The sequence below is a fragment of the Pseudomyrmex gracilis genome, unplaced genomic scaffold (assembly GCF_002006095.1).
Source record: "Pseudomyrmex gracilis isolate BER0280 unplaced genomic scaffold, ASM200609v1 scaffold_178, whole genome shotgun sequence".
NCBI lineage: Eukaryota > Metazoa > Arthropoda > Insecta > Hymenoptera > Formicidae > Pseudomyrmex > Pseudomyrmex gracilis.
In genome coordinates this window covers 226,485-247,563 of record NW_018020762.1, presented here as the reverse complement: position 1 = coordinate 247,563, position 21,079 = coordinate 226,485, and the positions used below count along the sequence as shown (strand labels likewise).

Below are 21,079 nucleotides of genomic sequence, written 5' to 3'. Positions count from 1 at the left end.
ATATAGTATATAATATCCTCAATTCAAAAGTAGAAATACATACATAATAATCATCGTTCACTTGGAACATCGGAGCATTAGCACAAGCACCGAGACATTCTACTTCTGAAACAGTGAACAATTTGTCTGCAGAGGTGCCGCCTATCTCACAATTGGTGGCCTTTGTCACAGCCTGGACTATGGAATCTGAATCTCTCAACCAGCATGGAGTACAGGTGCAAATCTGTACGTGATACTTGCCCATGGGTTTGCGATTGAACATTGTATAAAATGTGGCTACTTCATATACTCTCATGCGCGGTACTTCCAGTATTTCTGCAACTTTGTGCATGGCGGAGATGGGCAGCCAGCCGTGTTGTCGCTGCGCTAGATCCAACAAAGGTATCATGGCACCCCGTTTGTGACCTTCGGGATAAATTGCCAGAAGAGCTTCGATCCGTTTCTTATTTGCCTCATTGAATTCAAATGGAATATTAGGATTGTCCTCCTCACTATCTCTGTGCTGCAGTAAAATAAAATTTATAATTTTATCAAAAACATTTATATCTTATATCTCATTTAGTATTAATATGTTCCATACATTAAACAGCTGATCCGATGCACAAGATGCTGTTGTTTGCACTCCCCTAATGTTTCTCGGAGTCTGTTTAGAAAAAAAATTATTTTTGAATGTAAGAATCAAAAAATCACAGATCAAGCATTAGAATTCAAAATAATTTAGAAAAATCATCAAATATCCATTTGTACAGAAGAACAAATGTTCCTGTTATTAATTCTATTTGAACACGTTGATGTGTTCCGCAAAGTTTACTCCAAAAAATATTCCTCGTCATATGCAACTAATAAAATAATTGACAGTTTCTGTTCTTTTTATAGAATTTATTTTTTCATAACATACTTTCAGCCTCATTTGGAAACTTTTAGCACTGAAGAGATTATGTAAGATATACATAAGGGTTATATGGCAATAAAAACGTAATTTTGTGAAAAATTTAAAAACTACATAATTTTCCAAAAAACTGATCACTCACAAGGAGCCCGCAAGCTCGACGCAGGGACGCCTTCAACATGTCGACAATGCAACTGAATAATCACAGACAACCAGATCTTTGCTCACAACAAACGCATTCCAAAGTGCTAAACGTCAATTTATCTCAGAGGTTAAAAAACAGATGGTTGATCGATCGACGCGTGTTGGTAGCACTAGAAAATTAAAGGCCGAACCGCAGACTTTTAACTCATAAAAAACGCATAAGCCATAAGAAAGTCAACCAATCCAGCTTTTCGTTTTCATTCCTATTTCTTTTGTTCTAGATAGCATTGATTGGTTAATTATCTTATGTCTTTATATAAGACCGAAGACCATTTGTCTAAAGCAACGAGTCAACTTCGCCAATCACAATTGATTTCAAATGTAGAAAAAGTCTTGCAACGTTGCGAACCACTTTTATATCTTACTCCAGTTAAAAACAATCGATCGACGAAGCGTCAGTTGCGGGTTGGTCGATTCTGCCGATCAACCGATGCGATTGGTCACTTTTGTTGTGAATTAATCAATTGTTTATATATATGTTAACCGAAGTTGGCGAAACTGGATCTAACCTACGTATTGCCATGGAGATGCTTGTGGACAAAATTTGGGATAAATTCTGTTAAAGTATACATAGAGAATAAAACAAAAATTAGAATTATGAGAGAATAAGTATTATTTCACGTAGTCTCGAGAAATATATATATACATATATGTGTATATATTATATATATATATAGATATATAGATAGATATATAAATATAATTTGTAATATTTTTGTCACCGCTTGTAAAAAGTAAAAAAATCGGGAGTGCAATGAGTACGAGTATGAAGGAGACGGTACATAATTTAGGTAAAATAGTCAACAATGAACATATTGGAAACGGGGAGGTAATTATACACGAACGATTCTTGTTTTATTTGTACTAATAATTTTTTTTTTTTAGACTCACATAGTGTATTTGTCTTGCTTATTAGTCAATTAAGTTTTTATCAGTTTTCATATATATTATGAATTTAAAATTATATAGGATGTTTTTTATGTATGTATATATATACGCACAATTACACATCTTTAAATAAACAAATATTACGCCGCTTGTATTGTGGCAGGCAATTGTCCCTGAAGAATCTCCGGCAAAGCAGAAGTTAAGAAGCTGGTTAAATCGGCGTCTGCGAATTGAAATGACAGACGGAAGAGTGTTGAAAGGATCTTTCTTATGTACTGATCGCGATGCCAATGTTATTCTGGGCTCGTGCACTGAATTTCTATCTACAGAACATACGGAAGCAAGAGTATTAGGATTAGTAATGGTACCTGGACGACACATTGTTTCAATACATTTGGATGTGTGAAGCAAGATTACCCTTTGCAAATCTGTAAATAGTTTCCACATTATGCTTATTTATTATAAATTGATTCATAACACAAAAATGTGTATAATACATTTATTTCTAAGATTTATTATTGTGGTAAATCTGTAAACCATAAAAAATTAAATATCAAAATTAATTCTTTTATCACAGAAGCGATATTTTTGTTCTTTATTCAAAGAATGACAAAACCAGGTTAAAATTTAATATATATCTCACAGAAGAAAGAGAATAACAAATCAAAATTATTATCATCTTTATTGGAATGATAGAAAGTTTTTGTCGAGACTCAACACGTTTACCGGGCTGTAAAAAAAAAAAAAAACCATCATGCAATTTATACATAAACTTATATAGATATATGTATGTATATGCCGTACATTTTGTGCGGATTTGTTATATTTACAAAGTAACTAAATCCATTTCTTTGAGAAATATATATTTGAAGATTGGAAATAATTTATTGTACGATATTATATAAATACTATACAAAATATCATATAAGTAACAAAAGAAATATATTTAACAGTTTTTTCATGAAGAAGATGATGTAATTAAATTGTGGAAGATAAACTTTTTTTGTTTCGAAAACTGATGTATAGTATATATAATATATGTGTACGCGCACATACAAAGCTGTGCCATGTATGAGAAGATCTCCATTTTCTAACAGATATAAAAAATTATTTTATTATTTTTACAAGAGTTAATGTGTTACGATTTGTATGTACCGCAACTCTATATCTTGTGATACACGATGCATGATTGAGATATAATTGCGGCAAACATCTTGCATGCCCCAAAAATTTGATATAGTAGAAAAGACTGAAGATAAATTCTCACGGAGAACTGGCCATTTATTATTATTATTATTATTATTTTTGTTTTTTATCACCAAATTAGTCAAATAGCTGAATTTGCTATTGTTTGCTTGGCACCTGTGTAACATAATTATCTTAAACAGTTTCTGATAAGATCAACATTTTTTTTCGATTAATTTCAATAATAACTTTGTAATGAGTTAATGACGAATAAAATTAATATATTATATATCTTGAATATAAATATGGATTATTCATTAAATGGAACAGCTTATATTTTAAACAATAAGCGATCAAAACGCATAATGACGCATAAAGAAATCCCACTTTGATTTTGAAGTCTTAAATGCATTCACCACAAAGGTAACCCTACGGAAATTGCCTAAATCGACGAAGAGAAGTCGATCAATAACAGAGAATCACACACTTTTTTATATAAATTAACTTATTTCTTATAGTTCTTGATGCTCGTCCTCTTCTGGATTTTGCGTGTTTGTTGTTTGCGACTTATCGGTTTCCGGTATAACTAACGTGTCTTCTTCGGTGTTGGATGTTTCGGTTTCTTCTTCTTCGGCTGATTCTTTAGTTTCTTCCGTCGGACGCTCGGTTTTATTACCCGCTGTAGTTTCTGGTTTTGGTTTCCTAATCTTGACCTTGTTAAGTAAATATTTGACTTCCCTATCAAGCAGTTCCATCTTTTGTGCTATGTGACGGACTTTGTACTGTACCGGTTGATTCATCGACGTCTCGGCGAAAGATCGCAAAGCTGCCTGATAATAATCCTTAAAAAAAATGTTATGTTTTCAATATTAATATCATAAAAACTATCAAATAAACAATGTATGTCTACTAATTATATTGCTTTCTTCAATCTCGTAGATTCCGTGCTTAAAAATTACCTCTGTCTCGTTGATCGCCTTCTCCAACGTCTCAACTTCAACAGACGTGATAATTTCCGTCGTTACGCTCAAGTTACGCATATTCTCCAAGAACAATCTACTTCCGTTCAGCAATGCGACTATTCCCTTGAGAACTTCCGGACGGTCTCGGTGCTCCGAGACTCTCTCGTAAACGTCGTTGGTTAACTTTTGCAGATCCGTCAATTTCTCTTCGTAAATTTCCGCCGTCGCGCCAAACCCGTCTTCATAGAGCCAGTCGGATATCTCGGTGCACGCTTTTCGGATCTGTTCGGCTTCCTCGTCGGTCGCCGCGGCCAAATATTCCTCAGAATCGAGCTTCTGTTGCGCATCGATTACGTACGACTCGAGATTGTTCAACGCGTTTTCACGACGCGCTTTCTCCCGATCGTGCACGTTCAAACGGCGTATTCTGTAAAAATAATGTAAAAAAAAAAAAGATATTAAACAACTTGCTGTACAAAGAAATTGAAGAGAAAAATACTTTGTTGAATTTGTTCTATTGCTAAATATTGCAATTTGCTTACTTGTCCTGAGATTCAGCAAGTTTTTCACCGGACAATATTTGCGATCCCAATTTGATCTCTTTTGTATCGATAACTTCTTTCAACTGAACGATAGTCGGCTTTTTCTCTTTGTCCGCTTTTTCCGTCTTGTTCGCAGGTTTTTCTTCGTTCGGTTTTGTCTCATTCTTCTTTGGTTCCGTCTCAGTTTCCTTGGGCACATCTGGTGATTCCGGTTCTTCATGCACTGGTTTTACGTCCTCTTGCGGAGACTCTTCTGATTTTTCTGATTCTTTCTCGTTGGAACCTAAAAAAAAAAAGTAAAACCTTGCAAAATTTAATACACTCTGTGTATATTTCGACAAATGGAGCTTTTTTTTATGTTGCTGTGTTTTAGTACCGCATTTCCCACTCTATTATCTTTTATTTAGTAAAACTGCAAAAAATGATTTCTCTTTCTCTGATAACGTGTTTGTTGAAGAATGTTTTTTTTTTTTGCCAAGATAAAAAAAATTAGAATAATATAAATATCACGGACATCAACACATCCGTGTAATATTATATAAAAATAATACAATATTATAAATAAAAAGGAGATCGATAGTTCGCATCATTTTTTGCATTGCCTTCACACAAACCTGCGAACAATTTACTAATTGAGCCAAATATTGAAGTACCCTCTTCTTCTGCGACGTTAGTGCTCAACTTTTCCGAAAACAATTCTACATTCAATAGATTCAATATGCCACTGTCATCCATGTTGAAATGCGCTTTGACCCCTTTAATATCGGCTCCTTCCTTGGTATGTTTTTCTATAGCTTTCGACACGCCAATCAGCGATATAGCAGATATATTGGTATCGCCTACAGATCTGTAAACAGTTGAATAAACGTTGCATTTTAATCACAATTCGAAGAAACAATTTGTGTTAATTTGTGTACACACACACACACACAAATAAAAGAAAAAAAACTGCAGATACTTACGTCACCTCTCTGCGAGGTAAATAATCCAATTCAGAATAATTCACATTAAATTCAAAGTCTTCTGTACACTTATTAAATGTAATAATTTTCTTTTGCGGGAAAGGATTCATTTTGTTAAATAAGGTCTTTCTCACCTGTTGAAAAAAAAAAGAAAAACTTTGTTCACAAAAATATGACTTCAATATATAGGGAGAAACTAAAAGAATCCAAGACTTTCGAACGCATAGAGAAAAAGAGTTGTGCGATCAGATTTTACCTGTTTAACTTTGTTATCGGTAACTCTGTCAAATACTATTTGAATTGGGAACAACACGGCGTCCTTCGTGACAAATTTCTTGACCTTGAAGCCCTTGCTGAGATCAGCCGCTTTATAGGCGGCACCCAGAGCAGCCGCTTCATCCGCATTCACTTTCTTCGACAATTCTGTTTTAACATATTGAGACAATACTTCTTGTACCTTCGGCATACGAGTACCCGCTCCGACTAATACAACATGCGATACGATATCCATTGTTAAACCTGAAACAAATTTTTAATTAACATAAAAACATTTGTATTCGATCCCGTTTAGTTAACGCGTTTTATTTTCAAAGATAATTTACCTGAAGTATCTAAAGCAATCTTCACAGGATTTGCCACACGTTCAAACAGATCGGCGCATATCTCTTCCAATTTCTCTCTCGTTACTTGCAGTCTAAAGTCAATATCGTCTATCAAGCCTTCTATCTGAGCAAAATGATCTGCGTTGGCGCTTAGCACCGTTTTCACACGTCCGGATTCCTTGAATAGCTTTGCCATTGCTCTCGGGCTATCAAAAACGGATTTCGATGTCTTCTTCAGCGCGTCAAATTCCCTCGCTAAATAATCCCGCAGTCTGATTTGCATTTCGAGACCACCGAGCGTACGGTCATATCCCACACCCAAAACAGTAATATGAGGATTGGTTTCGACAAAACCTCTTTCTTTAGTTTTAACATTTTGATAGCTAACAATTGCCGCTGTGGTACTACTGGCCCCCATATCGTAGAACATGATGTAATGAGCGGAATCATTGATTTCAGTTCTACCGAACACAGCGTAATTCAAAGCAACAGCCGTATAATCGTTAAGTAGCTGCAACACCTTCAGTTCGGCCATTTCCGCCGCTTGAACCAACGCTCTCCTCTCGGCCTGATTGAAGAATCCAGGCACAGTGATAACCGCTTCGTTGATCTTCTGATGAGCCGAAGCTTCCGCCATCTCCTTGCCTTTGTGCAATAATTGCGCGAGCAACTCTTCCGGAGTGTACGTTGTATTTTCGTTCAACTTGAAGGCTATAGTTTTTCTCTCATTGTCAGCAACGATATCGTAATAAGGAAATCTCCTCATGTACAGTTGTACCATCGGATTGTTTATAGGCTTTCCTACAAGATCTAGAATATAAGAAAACATGTTCTGGGGAAATCTCACTCCCACCACTTGGGCGTCTTCGCCGAAAAATCTCTCCCCTTCCCTGAACGCAATCGCCACCGGTGTTTTCCTCTTTGATTCTTTGTTTAATGCTATTTCCATAGGGACACCGGGCTGCAAGGCAAAATTTCAGAGTGTCAAGAACTGCGGTCAATATATTTTAAGTAAAAAAAAAAAAAAACAAAAACAATAAGACACGTATGCAATTAAAAAACTCAGTTTTAAAATTAATCTATTTGGTACGTACCGAAACAATAGCGACCTTCATCCATTCGCTACCAATGTCAATGCTCATAACTGCCAATTCCTCGCTGATGCCGATGAAGGTGGCGAGGACGAGCAAACTCAAGGTTGTCATCGACACGGTTCTTCGCGAAAGTTCCATCTGGAAACGATGCGGTTTCGAATATTTCGAGAAACAAAGCGTCGAGAAAGATTTCGGAAATTTGCAGCTTGGTAAAAAAAACAAAAAAAAAATATATATATATATATATACTCTTGCGGTGTATCGATACACGAGGTGTTAGCTGTCAAATGTGGTTAACAACGAATACCGGCGACGTGAATTTTGTAAACTTAACTTAACAAAAAGTAAATAACGTACGCTCTCACCTTGCGTTCGCGTTTGCGACAGAATAATGCGCGTTTTTATTCAAAGACGAGAGTCTCAGCTGTGTAACATTCAGAGCGCACGTTCGCGCATAGCAGTCGTTTTTTTTTTTTTGAAACCGAAAAAAAGTTTTCGAACCTTATCTTCTCCTCTACGTTTACTCTATATGTTGCTCTCGTCGTCGGCAAAATTCCGTGTCGCCGATACACCATGTGTTGGTGTGGCACATTGGGATTGGGTAAATCAACGTACGAGTGCTGGTGTCGTATTGGTCCGCGTTGGCAAACCAAAACCAATTGCAATGCGATCCGCGTGCGTAACGTATGTATGTGCGTATACATATATATATATATACGTTACTTATACATAGAAGGTACTTGAAGTCTTGTGTCTATTGAGGCTGAAAATCGAAGACTCGAGATCTGTGGAAATCTCGAGAGAGAAGGAATCGACCGGTCGCATCGGCCAAATTAATCTTCGGCCGATTTGCAGCAACCTGGATGAAGTTTTTTACACTCTTGTTAAGATGCAACCGATAAAATTTTTTTTTTTAATATTTTGCGTGATTTCTACACACACATTTTTAGGCAAAACTTTATTTTTATTTTTAATAAAATTTAGTTTCTTACATATATATATATATATATATATATGTGTATACATATATAATTTAACTCCTAAAAACTGAGAGAATTCTTAATTGTCTAAACGATTTATTTACTTAACTTCGATAACACATAAGAAATATCACGTAAACAAAATACACACACGCGCACGCGACTCGCGTGCACGCACATGTACACACGCACACGCACACAAAAAAAAAAAAAAAAAAAAAAACGATGACAAGAAGAATAATATTAGGAAGTGCATGAAGAAGCTACTGTTATAATTTGTGAAACTTATTTTAACACAAGCGGCGTATTTAATTTTCATCACAAAAGTCGCTAATTTTCTTATTTGTTAGATGTTAATTGTGGTTTTACGTGTGGATGCGTATCAATAGATATGTGTAACTGTTAATTTTCTCAATTCCAGTGGACATCGCCACCGTTATAAAAACGTTCAAGCAGCAATAATAAATTTTAACGTTGCTGATCAAAGTGGATTTCCGATTAGAAGCAATATAAGATATACCGATACTGATTTTACAAAAAATCTCCAGTCGAGTTTCTTATGTGATACTCAACACGTTCACCTCAGCAGCTTGTTTCGGTCGAGAAAGGTACAAGATTTAATAATATGCTCTGTGTGAACATGTTAATTGATTGTACAGTAATAAAAAAGTTCTTCGATCAACGTGGACGCGCATCATCAACGCGCGCGTATCCATTAACCCCACTGATCTTCGGACCGACCGAATTTATATATGAGCGAGCCTGCGAATATAAACACATTCTGCAGGAACAATCCCACACCAGGCCAGTGATAAGTTGCACCTACAAAAAAAAATTTAACTCGATAACACATTTGTTTTCCTGATTATTGCACACATTGATGTGTTACAAGGATACAAATTTACCTGCGACCACAAAGTTGGCAAATAAAATCCAACAGGCCGCTATAACCGCTGCAAATCCCATAACAAATCCTATGAACAACCAACTCCTCGCACCTTTCGCTCCTAAACAACCGCCGTTGTAAGCTTCTCCCCTTATTTGCGCATTTGTTACCGAATTGACCCTGTGTCAAGGAAACAAAATCAAATTGCTTCTTCTGTTTGAAATGAGAAGAAGAGAGAAAACACGAGTATTGTGTTAAAAACAACAAAAGTTCCAATTGAACATGTACAACTGTAGATGATACTGTTACTCACATAAAGAGCGATATGGTGCCAAATATTCCACAGACATGATATGCGTTTGCCATTTCACTTGGATACTTTGCGTGAGCGTCTATTATAAACCACCATCCTACAAAAAACTAAAGCAACACTTCAGTAGACCCTACGTTCCGGACTTTGGGAAAATAATACACCATATATATATATATATGTATATAAGAAAAACATCTTTTGTTATTAACCGGACGAGTGTACGACACAGATTTTGTAAATGGGATTGCAAACTTAGTAGATTTACCAGGGTGCCCGCGAGCATGGAAACCAGAGCGTTTCTTTTCTCGCCGCCCTCGAACCAGACGCACGACGGCACCTGCATGTTCTCGAAACAGGACGTCATTTTGATCGCGACGACTTTTGTTGTTACAATAAAGCGCCAAAAAGTTTTACGGATCGACGAGTTAACCTTAAACAACAATGACAGACGAGTGACAGATCATTGCGTTAAACAACGATTGCGCATGCAAAAATAAAGGCGGTCGCGCACAAAATAAGTTGCATGAGCACAGAGCATAAAGATCGTATCGATCACGGAGAGAACTCGATTGGCGTCGATCGATCGATTATTCCAACGGAATTGTTGGTTGTTTATTTAGCAGAATCGATCAATCACATTTGACAATTTACAATCGATCGATTTTTGTTAATAATCGAAGACGACGAGACTTTTTTAGGTGCAAAAATCGCAACAAGTGCAACGAGGAACAGATCTCCCATTGGTCTCTGCTTGTGTCAAGTCAAGGATCAGGTTGGGTCAAAGATCAGGTTAGGGTTAGGTTAGATCGGTCGCACGTGGTGCGCGTCTACGTGGTGTGTTTTGATACTTTTATCGATTCTGACAGGAAAAAAACCGGATAGGGAAGAATAGAATTTTCAAACCCAGGGTTCTCAGCATGGCAATCGATTTGGGATTTGTGAGGAAATGCGAGTCCTGGCGATTGGAGAGCAGATTCTTTCCCAGCAAAGTGGGCGGCAAACCGGCCTGGCTCGGTCTGACAAACGTTCCCGGCAAAAACGATACCAAGTGCGAGCACTGCGGCGATCCTTGCGTGTTCCTGTGCCAGGTCTACGCGCCGTACCCGGATCCCGACGCGTTTCACCGAATTGTGTATATATTCGTGTGCAAGAACGCGGATTGCTGCAAACCGAATCAGAATGGAAATTTAAAGGTCTTCCGATCGCAGTTGGCAAGATGCAATAGTTTTTACTCATCAGAACCACCTGTGGAGCAGAAGGACTGGGGCGATGATGTTGGTGAGTATTTGGCACAAATTTGGCCCCATGCGAATGTATTGTAAGTATATAATGGAACAAACAAATAAACATAGATTGTTTTCCACTTAGACGTGTCGAAATGGACGAAGACCTGTCGATTGTGCGGAATTTGGGCATCTTCTCACTGCAGCAAGTGCAGAGCGATCAATTACTGCTGTCGCATGCATCAAGTGTACGACTGGAAGAACGGCCACAAGGACACATGTGGCACGGAAAGGGATAACAACGGCAACAGTTTTTTATTTCCCGAATACGAAATCGTTATAGACACCGACGTTTCCACGGACGATGGTGTGGAAAATATCGATGAGTTTCAAAGCGAGCAGGAGGAACTAGAGAAGTATAACAAGATGGTTCAGGACGGCGAAGCTGGAACTCTTCAGCACGAGGATGTTAACGACGACTTGTCGCAAATGGCGAATAGTGACGAAAAAGATGAGATATTTGCGGAATTTCGCGCGAAGATAGACGAATATCCAGATCAGATTTTAAGGTATTTTATAATAAATGAGTTTGGGTTTTGTGCGAGAGATTTTGGCAACTTGAATAAATAATTAATAAAGAAGAATAAGATTCTTCGGGCCTCTAAAGTCTATTAGAATAACAAATGAATTAAATTCAAATCAGGTTGAGGAATTTTTCTTATATATGTGATGCAAATCCAGCATCCTACGCGGAGGAAAAAAATTATTTCGTCAAATATATGTGTGTGCATATATATATATATATATATATATATATTCAAGCACATTCTCTGCATAACATCTTGCAAAACGGCCCAAACAACCCGCTTTGAATTTAATTCATTCGTTATTTGAATAAATAATGTTTAATTTGTATTCTCAGGTATGACAGAGGAGGAAAGGTCTTGTATATTTCGCCACATAATCAAATAGAAGACGTACCGAAATGTTCAGAGTGCAATGGCGACAGGCAGTTTGAGTTTCAGGTGAAATGTTTATGTTTCTTTGTTATTTCTACATTATTTTTTGCAATTATTTAAATTACCATTCAAGAAAAGGTGTTTGGAAACATTTTACACATTGTAATTAAATTTTCTTCTTATGGTATATTGATTTAAAAAATGTTACTTTTTTTTTGTTACGAAATCATGTGATTTAACGAACATCCATGTTTGCAGATAATGCCGCAGCTGTTGAATTTTCTCGACTTAAGGGACGTCAAGTGTATCGATTGGGGAATATTGGCTGTTTTCACATGCAAACGTTCTTGTCCAACAAATGGGAATTACATAAAAGAATATGTATTCAAGCAGGACATTGTTCAAGAAACAAACACAGACAATGAATCGCAAATAAATCAAAGTACCTAAACTATATTATGTACTTGATTTAATCATTTCGGATTGTTATGATGTTTAGAAATTAGAAAAAAAAAAAGAAATTGTTTTTATCAAAAGTTTTTTAAACAAACTGTATATATGTACTGTTACAAGATTTGTAACAAGTTAAAGGAGAAGAGGGTGTTTGTGAACGGTGAAAAGAGAACGAGAGGAAACAAGACGGAGATAGACAAGCGGACGCTATTGGTTTGCACGTCGAGCCTCGCGCATGTGCGGTTCATTTGCGGCCACGCTGAAACATCAAAAGGTGCCGACGACAGAGAGTTTGCGCTACTGTATATAAGCGCATCGTGCTTGCGTCTTGCGCCACACTGTAGATACGCGAAGCGCGCCGCGCGATGCGAGCCCGCCGCCGGTTGTTCGGCGAAGAAGGTGGAGGGGGTTAGGTCGGGTCCGCGTATCTTCCACGAGTGTGCCTCGGCGACTGCTGCTCGGCGCTCCACGGCATACCGCGATAGTTGACAGACTGCGACGGATACGGACGCGGTCCAACAATTGACAGCGTCGTCGTGTCGTGTCCCCGACACTCGTCGTTGTCTCTTCATCGCGCGCTCGCTGGCGAGCGTCGGTAGTAGCGTCGTAATCGGTACACCTGTGGATTGATCCCGTCCCGGTGAAAACGAGGGCGAGTCTCGCTGGCTGCTCTACGCCCTCTCTTCCTCTCTCCCTCTTATACGTTTCCCCGCTCGTCGTCTCTTCATCCCTTCAACCGTCGCTCGTCGTCGTCGTCGTCGTAGTCGTCGTTACGCCGACCGTGCGAGAGCGCGCATACGGCCGGCTGTACCGCATCGGTTGCCGCGGCTTCCAACACACCACAGGTCCCCTTTCCCCCGTCCGTGCATCGCGCCGTACCACATTACCTGTCGATACTTCGAGGAAAGAGCTATCGGAGGAAAGCGAGAAACAAACCAGGCACACTGGTGTGTATTCCCGGCCTAGTGACCTGACCTTGGATCGGCACGACCAGGTATGTCCGTTTGCTCGCATATGTGCACGCTCGAGAGAGCGAACGACTAATTCTTCCAAGAGATGTGTTCGATGTAAGCGATAGCACCACCACCCCCACCGGGCGGCAGAGAGGGTTGAGATTGATTACAGTTAGCGCACCGCGGCGGCACGCACGCTATTAATTCAGGCCGCTTAACGCGCGTATACGTGTTACGGATAAGAGGATTTGCGATTAGCGATAGGGTTTGCGCGCTTGTATCTCGGTATCGTTGTGTCGATACGTATAATCCCTTATATGGTCATTTTCCTGCGTCCCAAACGCGTAAATTTACGCGTGCAAATTGTCCTCCTCGCGTTTAAAATCAATTCAAGTTGCACACATAAAGTTTCGAAGCGCGCGCGCGTGTGTCTGTCTAAAGAAAAAAACTTTATCTCAAAACCCCGAAGCAACTTTCCATATACGCTAATTAGATTTTTTTCTTTTTCCGAACTCGGTATCGCGCGCGCGCGCGCGCGCACACAACAATTACACAATTTCGTTAACTACCCGCGCTTCTCGTTTGTATAACGGAGAAGTATCCGAAAAGTTTAGCGAAAACGCAAGGAGTATTTTCTCTCCCCTTCCCCGCCCCCTCCCCCCCCCGGTGTACATGTTTTGCAATTAAACTCTTTGCGAGCATTTATCCGTTATCACGCAAAGCCGGTTTTGTATATATCGTTAGTCGAGCTATCTTCGCTGTCGGGGATATATAACGTTCGTTCTTCTTCGCGATATAACCGAGCGTGTGTGGCAACGGTCTGATTCGACGCGTCGTCATCCACTGTGGTGTCGGTGCGAGCGACTGCTCGTACCACTGACGGCGTTGATCTCTCTAAGCCGCGTACAAATATATCGCAGATTTCGAAGAAGAAGATACCCGGCGCAAGAGGTTTTCATTTGCCGAAGAAATTCGAGAAAAACATTTCATTCACATGTTGTGTCAATAAGTCTGTTTTTTTTTTATTTACTAGTAAATAATTACATTTACGAGTAAACATCCCGGTCGTATTTATTTAAGAGTTATTAAATGTGTGAATATTGAACGTAACACGATTCTCAATGTTTTTCTCGAATATTTTATATATTGTTATTTTTTTAAATATTAATTTTTTATATATTACAGTTAATGCGTATTAGTTGTAATTATTTTTTTCAACAACTGCCATTGATACTCGTCTGATCGTTGAGACACCGCGGCGAGGAATTTTATTTTTACGCGCGCGCGTTTTGTCGATAATTTCTTTTGCGATTTGTAAGTTTTATTTTTTTTAATTATAATTGTTTTATTATTTTATAACGCCGTTTTCTCATTTGCCTCTCTCGCGGATAGATCTATGTTATCTCGTTTCGGTGGCTCTCTCGCGGGAATCTTAGCCGCGTGCGCTTTTATCTTAGCGTTGGACGCGCGGAGAAACAAAAATCGAACGACTTCTCGTGTGTGCATTTGCATTTTAATTCACAGAAACGTGTGCGAAAAGAACAAATAAAAGATCTGCAAGGTTGATTTCTCGACACGCGCTCGCAGTTTTAGTTCATTCCTTAAATCTTCCGCCGCGTCTCGCACGGAGACGAGACTCTTCCTCTCCCGACACATTTATTTATTTGTTTGCCTACCGTTGCGTTGAAAATATTACAAAAAAAAAAAAGATTACATCTGTCTTCTCGCACGTTGTTGAAAAACTTTTGTTAGAAATTTAATCGGCACGTAGCCGCGTTACATCGCGCAAAGTTCATAAAACGTAGCTTAAGATGCATCTCTGCACGCGCCGGAATTAATTAAATTAGTTGATGTGTAAGATACGTGTGTACTTGTATATATATATATATACAAGTGGCACGAGCACATCGCGTGCGCGCCGAAAGGATTCGTTCAATTTGTTCGGGCGTTGTTCTTATTTCGCGACAAGTTGCAAAGTGCCTCTTCTCCTCCTCGCTTCCGTTTCGTACAGCAGGTGGATGGCAAGTGTCCAAAAGCGAGTCCGAAGCGAAACGTCTTGTAATGTCGGTTTTAACTATCCGCCTCGTTTGATTTGCCTATCTGAAAGTCATTGTGTGCGCGCGCTTGCTCTGAGCAAGCTGGTCATTTGTGTGTGTGTGTGTGTGTGTGTTACTAGCGTATCTAGTAACTACTACGCTACTACGTTCAACCGAATCGCTTTGGACTAACGTAACGAAGCGATAGAAAGTGCTTTCAGAAACGGAAGAGAGAAACTCGTTTCTAAGATTCTAATTAAGAATAAGAGAGAGAGAGAGAGAGAGAGAGAGAGAGAGAGAGCGAGATGAGGGAGGGAGAGTAGAAAAATTTTTATCGTTTCCATCAATTTTTAAGAAGCAAACTTATGAAATTTCTTTACGTCTAATAGTGGAAGTAGTTTCGCGAATTTATAGAGGTTTACTTTCCTACCTTTTTAAAAAAGTTTCAATCAGAACTTTTAATTTCCCGGATTTACACCGGGGAAGAAAAACAAAAAACCGAGAGAAACGTAAATTTTTTTTTTTTTCAGATACAAGTATAACGACGATAGGGTATCGTCGAGACCGTTGAACTTCCGGTTGAACTTCTCGCGCGAATCGAATCTTCGATGCGAACAAAAATAAAACAAAAAAAAAATCGCGACGACGATGTCGGCGGTTTGACCTTTTGTGTGTCATCGCGGCGCGGATATGTTATTCTTCCCGCGCTCACCTTTCAAACGCGCGAGAACATTAATTAACGGTTGGCATTTTATTAGATACGTACGAATTCATTGTTATTACATAGTGTAGTTCTTTCTCTCTCTCTCTCTCTCGCACTAATCATGTAAAGTAGTTTATATCGCTTCGCCGCGCGAGCTCTCCGTATCGCGAAAATTGTTATCCCGGAAAAGTTAATCACGCGCGTTGGCGAATATATTTTTTTTTGTTTTTGACGTTTTCTCGTGTGTTTGTTATCCGGCAAACAGTGCGTCGTGTGTGTATATATATGTACACACACATACACACCGTTGTTATTTTTGTTTGATGAATAATGATAAAAAACATATGCAGGGTGCGTTGCGTCGGGCGCAATGACTATCGAGTCGCAAATTAATCTCGCGGCGAACACACAAAAGTTAGAATTTCATTCGCGTTTCCCATTAAAAATCCTATCTATTATTTGTTATTTTATTAGCCCATTATTCTTTTCATCGAATTTTGCGCGTTTGCGTGCGACGCGACGCGCTGTATATACAAAAACGTTGGTTGTTAAACTACACTACATAGTTACACTCTTTTCTTCTTTGTACGTTTTCGCTGTTATCTCGCAAAACGAACGTAATACTCGTCGTTATACTCGTTGAGAACGATTGTCTCTCTCCGTCTCACGCGAAAAGAGAGATAAGGTAAGGTAACGATTGGCGAGACACAACGCGTCGATGTAGCGCAAAAATTGACACTATATTTATTTAATTATTTATTTATTCGATATATTCAAGACGCGCTTTCTTAATCGGAACACATTGTATATTTCTCTCTCGATCACCTTGAGCGCCGTTTTTAATTTTTAACCGCGCTTCGAGAAGAGCAGGTACTGTAAGGTCCTGAACGGAGTTCAGGAGTACGCGGAATACACGAAAGAGAGCTTCGACTACTCGCAACAGAAAGGTTCGGTGAAAAAGGAGGTTAATGCTTTTCCGAGCGCTCGCGCGCGCGATGTTGCGCGCACAAAACACGATGTCGTACAGCGTCCGCGTCGTTTGTAAAAGCAAGTTGAGTTAAAAGGTGAGTTTAAAGGGGGACGACCGCCCGGTCGCGTCCTCTCCCGCACCAAGTATCGACGAATATTTAAACTTCACGGCAAAGCTTTTTCGGGGAGACTGCTTTCTCCTTCGCTTCTTTCCCGCCACCCCCTCAAGTTACAGGTACGTGACGTGCGATCGTGACGATATATAAAAGTAACTTCGTTCCGATCGAGGGCGCAGAGACCTTATCCTCTCTTCGCGATCCTCTCCGCTTGCACGCTGAAAAGTGTGCGTGCGCGTCTCCCCATGCTCGGCGAACTCTCGCAAGAAGACGAGACTTTGTACACTTCCTCTCTCTTCCCTCCTTCCCCCCCTCAAAAAAAGAGAACCAGTTTGTCATCTTGTGTTGAAATTCATATATTAGTTCTACCGGAAAGTTCTGTCCGTTTTTGGAATAAAACAAAATAAAAAGTTTTCTTACCGTCAATAAACTTTATTAAATAATATAATTGCCATTTATGATTAATGATTTCTTGCGAGGGCAATTTTTATATCCTATTTTTGAAAAATTTAAGAAAAAATTTGTATTTTGTTTTATTCCAAAAACGGACAGAACTTTCCGATAGAACCTAATATTTGATCGAAAAAATGATTATTAATAATCGCGTGGAAAGAAAAAAATTACAACGGAAATATCAGAGAATGAGATAATTGTCGTCGTTGTTGCGATCTGAAATTGCGCAAAGCACACACGTAATACGATAAAATACGTAAATGATAAAACTTGATCCCGCACGACGATATACATGTATCGGTCGCAACGACAATAAAAGAAATTGTATTATACATCGGTGTAATTTATTTCACGACGTCTCGAAGTGATAAAATTGGAACGTATAATCGATCCGGAGCGCTTTCTCAAGTTCTACGGAAACTTTGCAATTTGTGTCGCCGTGTGCTCTCTTGTGTTCTTCCTCTCTTCGTAATTTATCGAGCGGCGGAATATTGTCGAACCGAACACGGCCGGGAACTTTCATTTATATACGCGGAGAGATTCTTGTTGCTCTCTCATCCTCCCGGAGATGTTTGTTGTTCTCATCTTCAACAAATATTCGTCATCGCCGCGCGTAATCTTTTGGCGCGATAAGAGATAACACATAGCGTGTTTTTCATCTCGGTTTTGCGCGCTATCTTTTCTTCAATGAAATCTCGGATTTTTGTCTCGGATGTGCGCGACACGCAAAATGCGTATGTATATTTGATACGGAATTTTACTACTTTTTTTTTTTTCTAATATTTTTAGATCACTTGAATAATCGAGAAGAGTTTCGCCGTGGAGTGAGAAACCGATAGTTTTGATCCCCTCGTCTCGAGTTTTGATCCGCGAAGAATGACGAGTTCTGTAAAAGCGTGCTCTATTCTGTTCGTCGTGCGAGATTCCGTCGACGAGATGTCCATCGACGAGGTGAACGACATCCAGGTCGATCGGAAATACGGTAAATCCCTCGATTTCCCGGCCAAAGCCTTTCGCGAGATGCCGCGCCACATTTTTTTTTTTTTTTTTTACAGCAGCAAATATCCGACTGTCTTTTCTCGAAAAAACGCGAGTTTACGACGTGATCTCTTAAACTTTTTTCTGTGTATCCACGTTGTCGTCATTAATGAGAAAAAGTTTTTATTCTCTCGAAAAACACATGTATCCGTGAGAAAATTATTCGAAAAAATTATTCGAAAAAATAGAAAGTTTATACGCAACAATTTTTTGTCTTCTCTCTGTCGGGACTTCGGGTTTATGTATTCGCGTGCATTACATATTTGAGAGAGAGTAAATGTTGAAAGTTCTCTCGAACAAATAAATAAAAAGCTCTCTCGATATAAGGCGCTCGTTATATATTTTCCTCCCGCGAGGAAAATAACAAATAAAAAAAAAATAATAATAATGAAATATTTGTTGTTCTTCGCGAGCATCTTTTTTTCTTCTTCTGTTTTTACATCAATTTTCTATTCTATTTAACGGATGCACGTTGGTTTGATATCACGAGTGATAAAAAAAAAAAAAAAAAAAAAAAAAAACAAAAGGACACAAAGGCGGAAGAAAACTGTTTTCTGCGAAATGTTACATCGCGACGATAAAGAGACACGTTAGCTCGCGCGGCTAGAAAAATGCTTCTGGTCTCGGAAACATTCAGCAACTTTCGCGCATGTAGCGTGTCCTATTTCCCACATAATAAGATACCGGTCTTTCTCCTTCTCCCCGTGGCGCATTGTACGTTTCTTGCTTCGTTACCAACAATTTCCCGCGCGACGACCGCAAGTTTGCGACGCGCGTTGCGAATCGCGAAAGCAGCGCACGTCGCGCACAAGCACCACGCCGCCGTGATTCAACCCGCCAACGGAATCAATTTTTCACGCACAACTCTCTCTCGTTTCTTTCCCCTCTCTTTTCCCGCTCTTTTTACTTGGCTGGATTTTTCCCCCGGGAAATGACAGATATTCCCGGCGTGCGCGCGGAACGCGATGAGTCGCGGCTTTAATGATGAACGAAGAACAGTCGTTCAACCAGAAGAACAATCTCGTCGTCATGCTCGGGTTTTAAAATGCCGCGCGTAAAATTTTCTCTCCCTCTCTCTCCCTCTCTCTCTGATATTTATATTATAAAATAGAAGATCGTTTTCAAATCAAACTCCGGCCGTGAAACGTGTTATCAAACAATTTATAGTTTTATCAGCAACGAATAGTGAATGATAGGAAAATAGCTTCGACAATGCCCCGCTATTAGAAGCTCATTATCGGTGCGGACTGTAAGCGGTCTGTAATCTGTTATCGCATTTGCCAATAATTCAAACTTGCGCGATAATCGAAGCGAATTTCATCGGTCCTTGAGTCGCTCCAAGTTGTCCATCGAGGGCATTAGCGACGCAACGATTCCAAACGGGAAGGTTTATATATAATGAAGATACATATTATAATTTGCGAAACGATTTCGTATCGAAAGGAGGAACGAGCGCGCGCAACCGCAACTCTCTTGTTAAGAACTCGTTTTTGTTGCGCCAAGTTTTTTGTTTGCATCGATTGCGATCTCCGCTATATTTTGTGTTTTTTTTTTTTTTGGTGCATCGGTGCAGTATCTTTATTACCGCACTTTATTTGCCGTGTAACTTCTCACGAGAAGTTTGCGTGCGCGGCGCAATACGTTCCATTAGCATAATTTTGGTCAAGAAACAAAGTATCCGGATCGTACGAACGATCCAATTTTGCTGTGCGGGGAAAATAACAATTTCTGACAAGATTTGAACTTTGTTTTTTCTCTCTCTCTCTCTCTCTCTCTGTCTCTCCGCCTCGCTGAAAACTGCAAGTAACCGCTCAGTAATAGATTTTTGATAGGCGAATAAAAATAAGATCTTTCTTGATAAAAAGACGTGAAATGCCGCCGCGTCGTATTTTCCATTACGATGAATTATTTATGAATTTATGTTGCGACACGAATTTCATCGTTAACTGCTGCACGCGCAGCGATGATAGAACACGTCGATTTATCGTGTGTGTGTGTGCGGACACAAACACACATATACACACAGGAGATGTTGTTCGAGCGGAAACATCTCGAATGGTACACGAATTTTCCAAACGTCGTCTGTGTTTGCGCACAATCCATTTTCTTCACTTTACAACACACACCTGACCGCCGTTTCTCTCTCGAGTAACACCGGGGCAAATGGCGGATTAAAGATCACAGTTTGTCTTTGGCGTTTAACACGATGAAATTTCCACGTGCAAATTTTACTACGTAAGTCAAATTGACTTTATATATGCTTGTTCGTGCTCGAAGTCCCTCGTCGTCCCTTTCTCTCCTTAATCGTCTTCTCGAAGTCGGCGCTTAATCTCGCCAAAGCTCTCGCGTGTAATTGACAAGCGTCTATATAAAATCACGGAGACTCGATACACGTGTTAAAAGAAAAAATCTGTAATAAAATTTTTATGGGTTTTTTTTAAAAAAAAAAAAAAACCCATAGATGCGACATCTGTATAAGCACACCGAAAAAATTATATTCTCGTAAGTAGAAGATTTTATACTTAAAAAATCTTCTTAAAGATTTCAGATGATATTCTTCTTTATTTAAGAATATATTCTTAAATATATTCTTAAATTATAGATATAATATAGAATATAGAATAGAATAATATTAAATAATATTCTATTCTATATTCTAATAATAATAT

The 21,079-nt window shown here is 39.1% G+C and overlaps 5 protein-coding genes across 6 annotated transcripts in view; 2 read left to right on the top strand and 3 right to left on the bottom strand.

Moving 5' to 3' along the window:
• Positions 1–1,342, bottom strand: part of LOC109857946 (NADH dehydrogenase [ubiquinone] flavoprotein 2, mitochondrial) — a 2,045-nt gene extending 703 nt beyond the window's left edge. The window contains exons 1-3 of the mRNA XM_020434742.1: positions 1,032–1,342; positions 581–643; positions 40–502 (exon numbers count right to left, since the gene is read on the bottom strand). Of these exons, the coding sequence (XP_020290331.1) occupies positions 40–502; positions 581–643; positions 1,032–1,070 (565 nt within the window). The 5' untranslated portion in view covers positions 1,071–1,342. The remainder of the gene's footprint in view (positions 1–39; positions 503–580; positions 644–1,031) is intronic.
• Positions 1,343–1,599: 257 nt separating this feature from the next.
• Positions 1,600–2,560, top strand: LOC109857926 (N-alpha-acetyltransferase 38, NatC auxiliary subunit). Its single transcript, XM_020434719.1, has 2 exons — positions 1,600–1,922; positions 2,145–2,560. Exons 1-2 carry the CDS (start codon positions 1,848–1,850, stop codon positions 2,385–2,387), a joined length of 318 nt encoding a protein of 105 aa, XP_020290308.1. The 5' UTR covers positions 1,600–1,847; the 3' UTR covers positions 2,388–2,560.
• A 304-nt stretch (positions 2,561–2,864) lies between these two features.
• Positions 2,865–7,963, bottom strand: LOC109857912 (hypoxia up-regulated protein 1). 2 transcript variants are annotated; one of them, XM_020434697.1, is made up of 9 exons: positions 7,694–7,963; positions 7,329–7,466; positions 6,235–7,195; positions 5,889–6,151; positions 5,633–5,766; positions 5,324–5,517; positions 4,671–4,953; positions 4,126–4,555; positions 2,865–4,008 (listed from the first exon to the last, which is right to left on the bottom strand). In XM_020434697.1, exons 2-9 carry the CDS (start codon positions 7,464–7,466, stop codon positions 3,679–3,681), a joined length of 2,733 nt encoding a protein of 910 aa, XP_020290286.1. In that variant the 5' UTR covers positions 7,694–7,963; the 3' UTR covers positions 2,865–3,678. The 2 variants fall into 2 exon arrangements, with proteins under 2 accessions (XP_020290286.1, XP_020290285.1); XM_020434696.1 differs by having other exon boundaries at positions 5,285–5,517; positions 7,694–7,962.
• A 424-nt stretch (positions 7,964–8,387) lies between these two features.
• Positions 8,388–10,002, bottom strand: LOC109857923 (transmembrane protein 50A). Its single transcript, XM_020434715.1, has 4 exons — positions 9,773–10,002; positions 9,508–9,614; positions 9,214–9,374; positions 8,388–9,130 (listed from the first exon to the last, which is right to left on the bottom strand). Exons 1-4 carry the CDS (start codon positions 9,869–9,871, stop codon positions 9,024–9,026), a joined length of 474 nt encoding a protein of 157 aa, XP_020290304.1. The 5' UTR covers positions 9,872–10,002; the 3' UTR covers positions 8,388–9,023.
• Positions 10,003–10,287: 285 nt separating this feature from the next.
• On the top strand, positions 10,288–12,434 carry LOC109857921 (programmed cell death protein 2). The gene is made up of 4 exons (XM_020434713.1): positions 10,288–10,785; positions 10,876–11,299; positions 11,653–11,755; positions 11,948–12,434. Exons 1-4 carry the CDS (start codon positions 10,425–10,427, stop codon positions 12,137–12,139), a joined length of 1,080 nt encoding a protein of 359 aa, XP_020290302.1. The 5' UTR covers positions 10,288–10,424; the 3' UTR covers positions 12,140–12,434.
• Positions 12,435–21,079: the final 8,645 nt, after the last annotated feature.

Bases quoted from the DNA above. Each gene is read 5' to 3' on its own strand.
- LOC109857926 (XM_020434719.1), top strand. From the start codon at position 1,848: ATGAGTACGAGTATGAAGGAGACGGTACATAATTTAGGTAAAATAGTC. The intron at 1,923-2,144 runs GTAATTATACAC...GTATTGTGGCAG, and splicing joins AACATATTGGAAACGGGGAG to GCAATTGTCCCTGAAGAATC.
- LOC109857912 (XM_020434696.1), bottom strand. From the start codon at position 7,466: ATGGAACTTTCGCGAAGAACCGTGTCGATGACAACCTTGAGTTTGCTC. The intron at 7,196-7,328 runs GTACGTACCAAA...TTTGCCTTGCAG, and splicing joins TGAAGGTCGCTATTGTTTCG to CCCGGTGTCCCTATGGAAAT. The intron at 4,954-5,284 runs GTTTGTGTGAAG...TTTTTTTTTTAG, and splicing joins AATTAGTAAATTGTTCGCAG to GTTCCAACGAGAAAGAATCA.
- LOC109857923 (XM_020434715.1), bottom strand. From the start codon at position 9,871: ATGACGTCCTGTTTCGAGAACATGCAGGTGCCGTCGTGCGTCTGGTTC. The intron at 9,615-9,772 runs GTAAATCTACTA...GTGTTGCTTTAG, and splicing joins CCATGCTCGCGGGCACCCTG to TTTTTTGTAGGATGGTGGTT. The intron at 9,375-9,507 runs GTGAGTAACAGT...TCCTTGACACAG, and splicing joins GGCACCATATCGCTCTTTAT to GGTCAATTCGGTAACAAATG.
- LOC109857921 (XM_020434713.1), top strand. From the start codon at position 10,425: ATGGCAATCGATTTGGGATTTGTGAGGAAATGCGAGTCCTGGCGATTG. The intron at 10,786-10,875 runs GTGAGTATTTGG...TTTTCCACTTAG, and splicing joins GGACTGGGGCGATGATGTTG to ACGTGTCGAAATGGACGAAG. The intron at 11,300-11,652 runs GTATTTTATAAT...TTGTATTCTCAG, and splicing joins TATCCAGATCAGATTTTAAG to GTATGACAGAGGAGGAAAGG.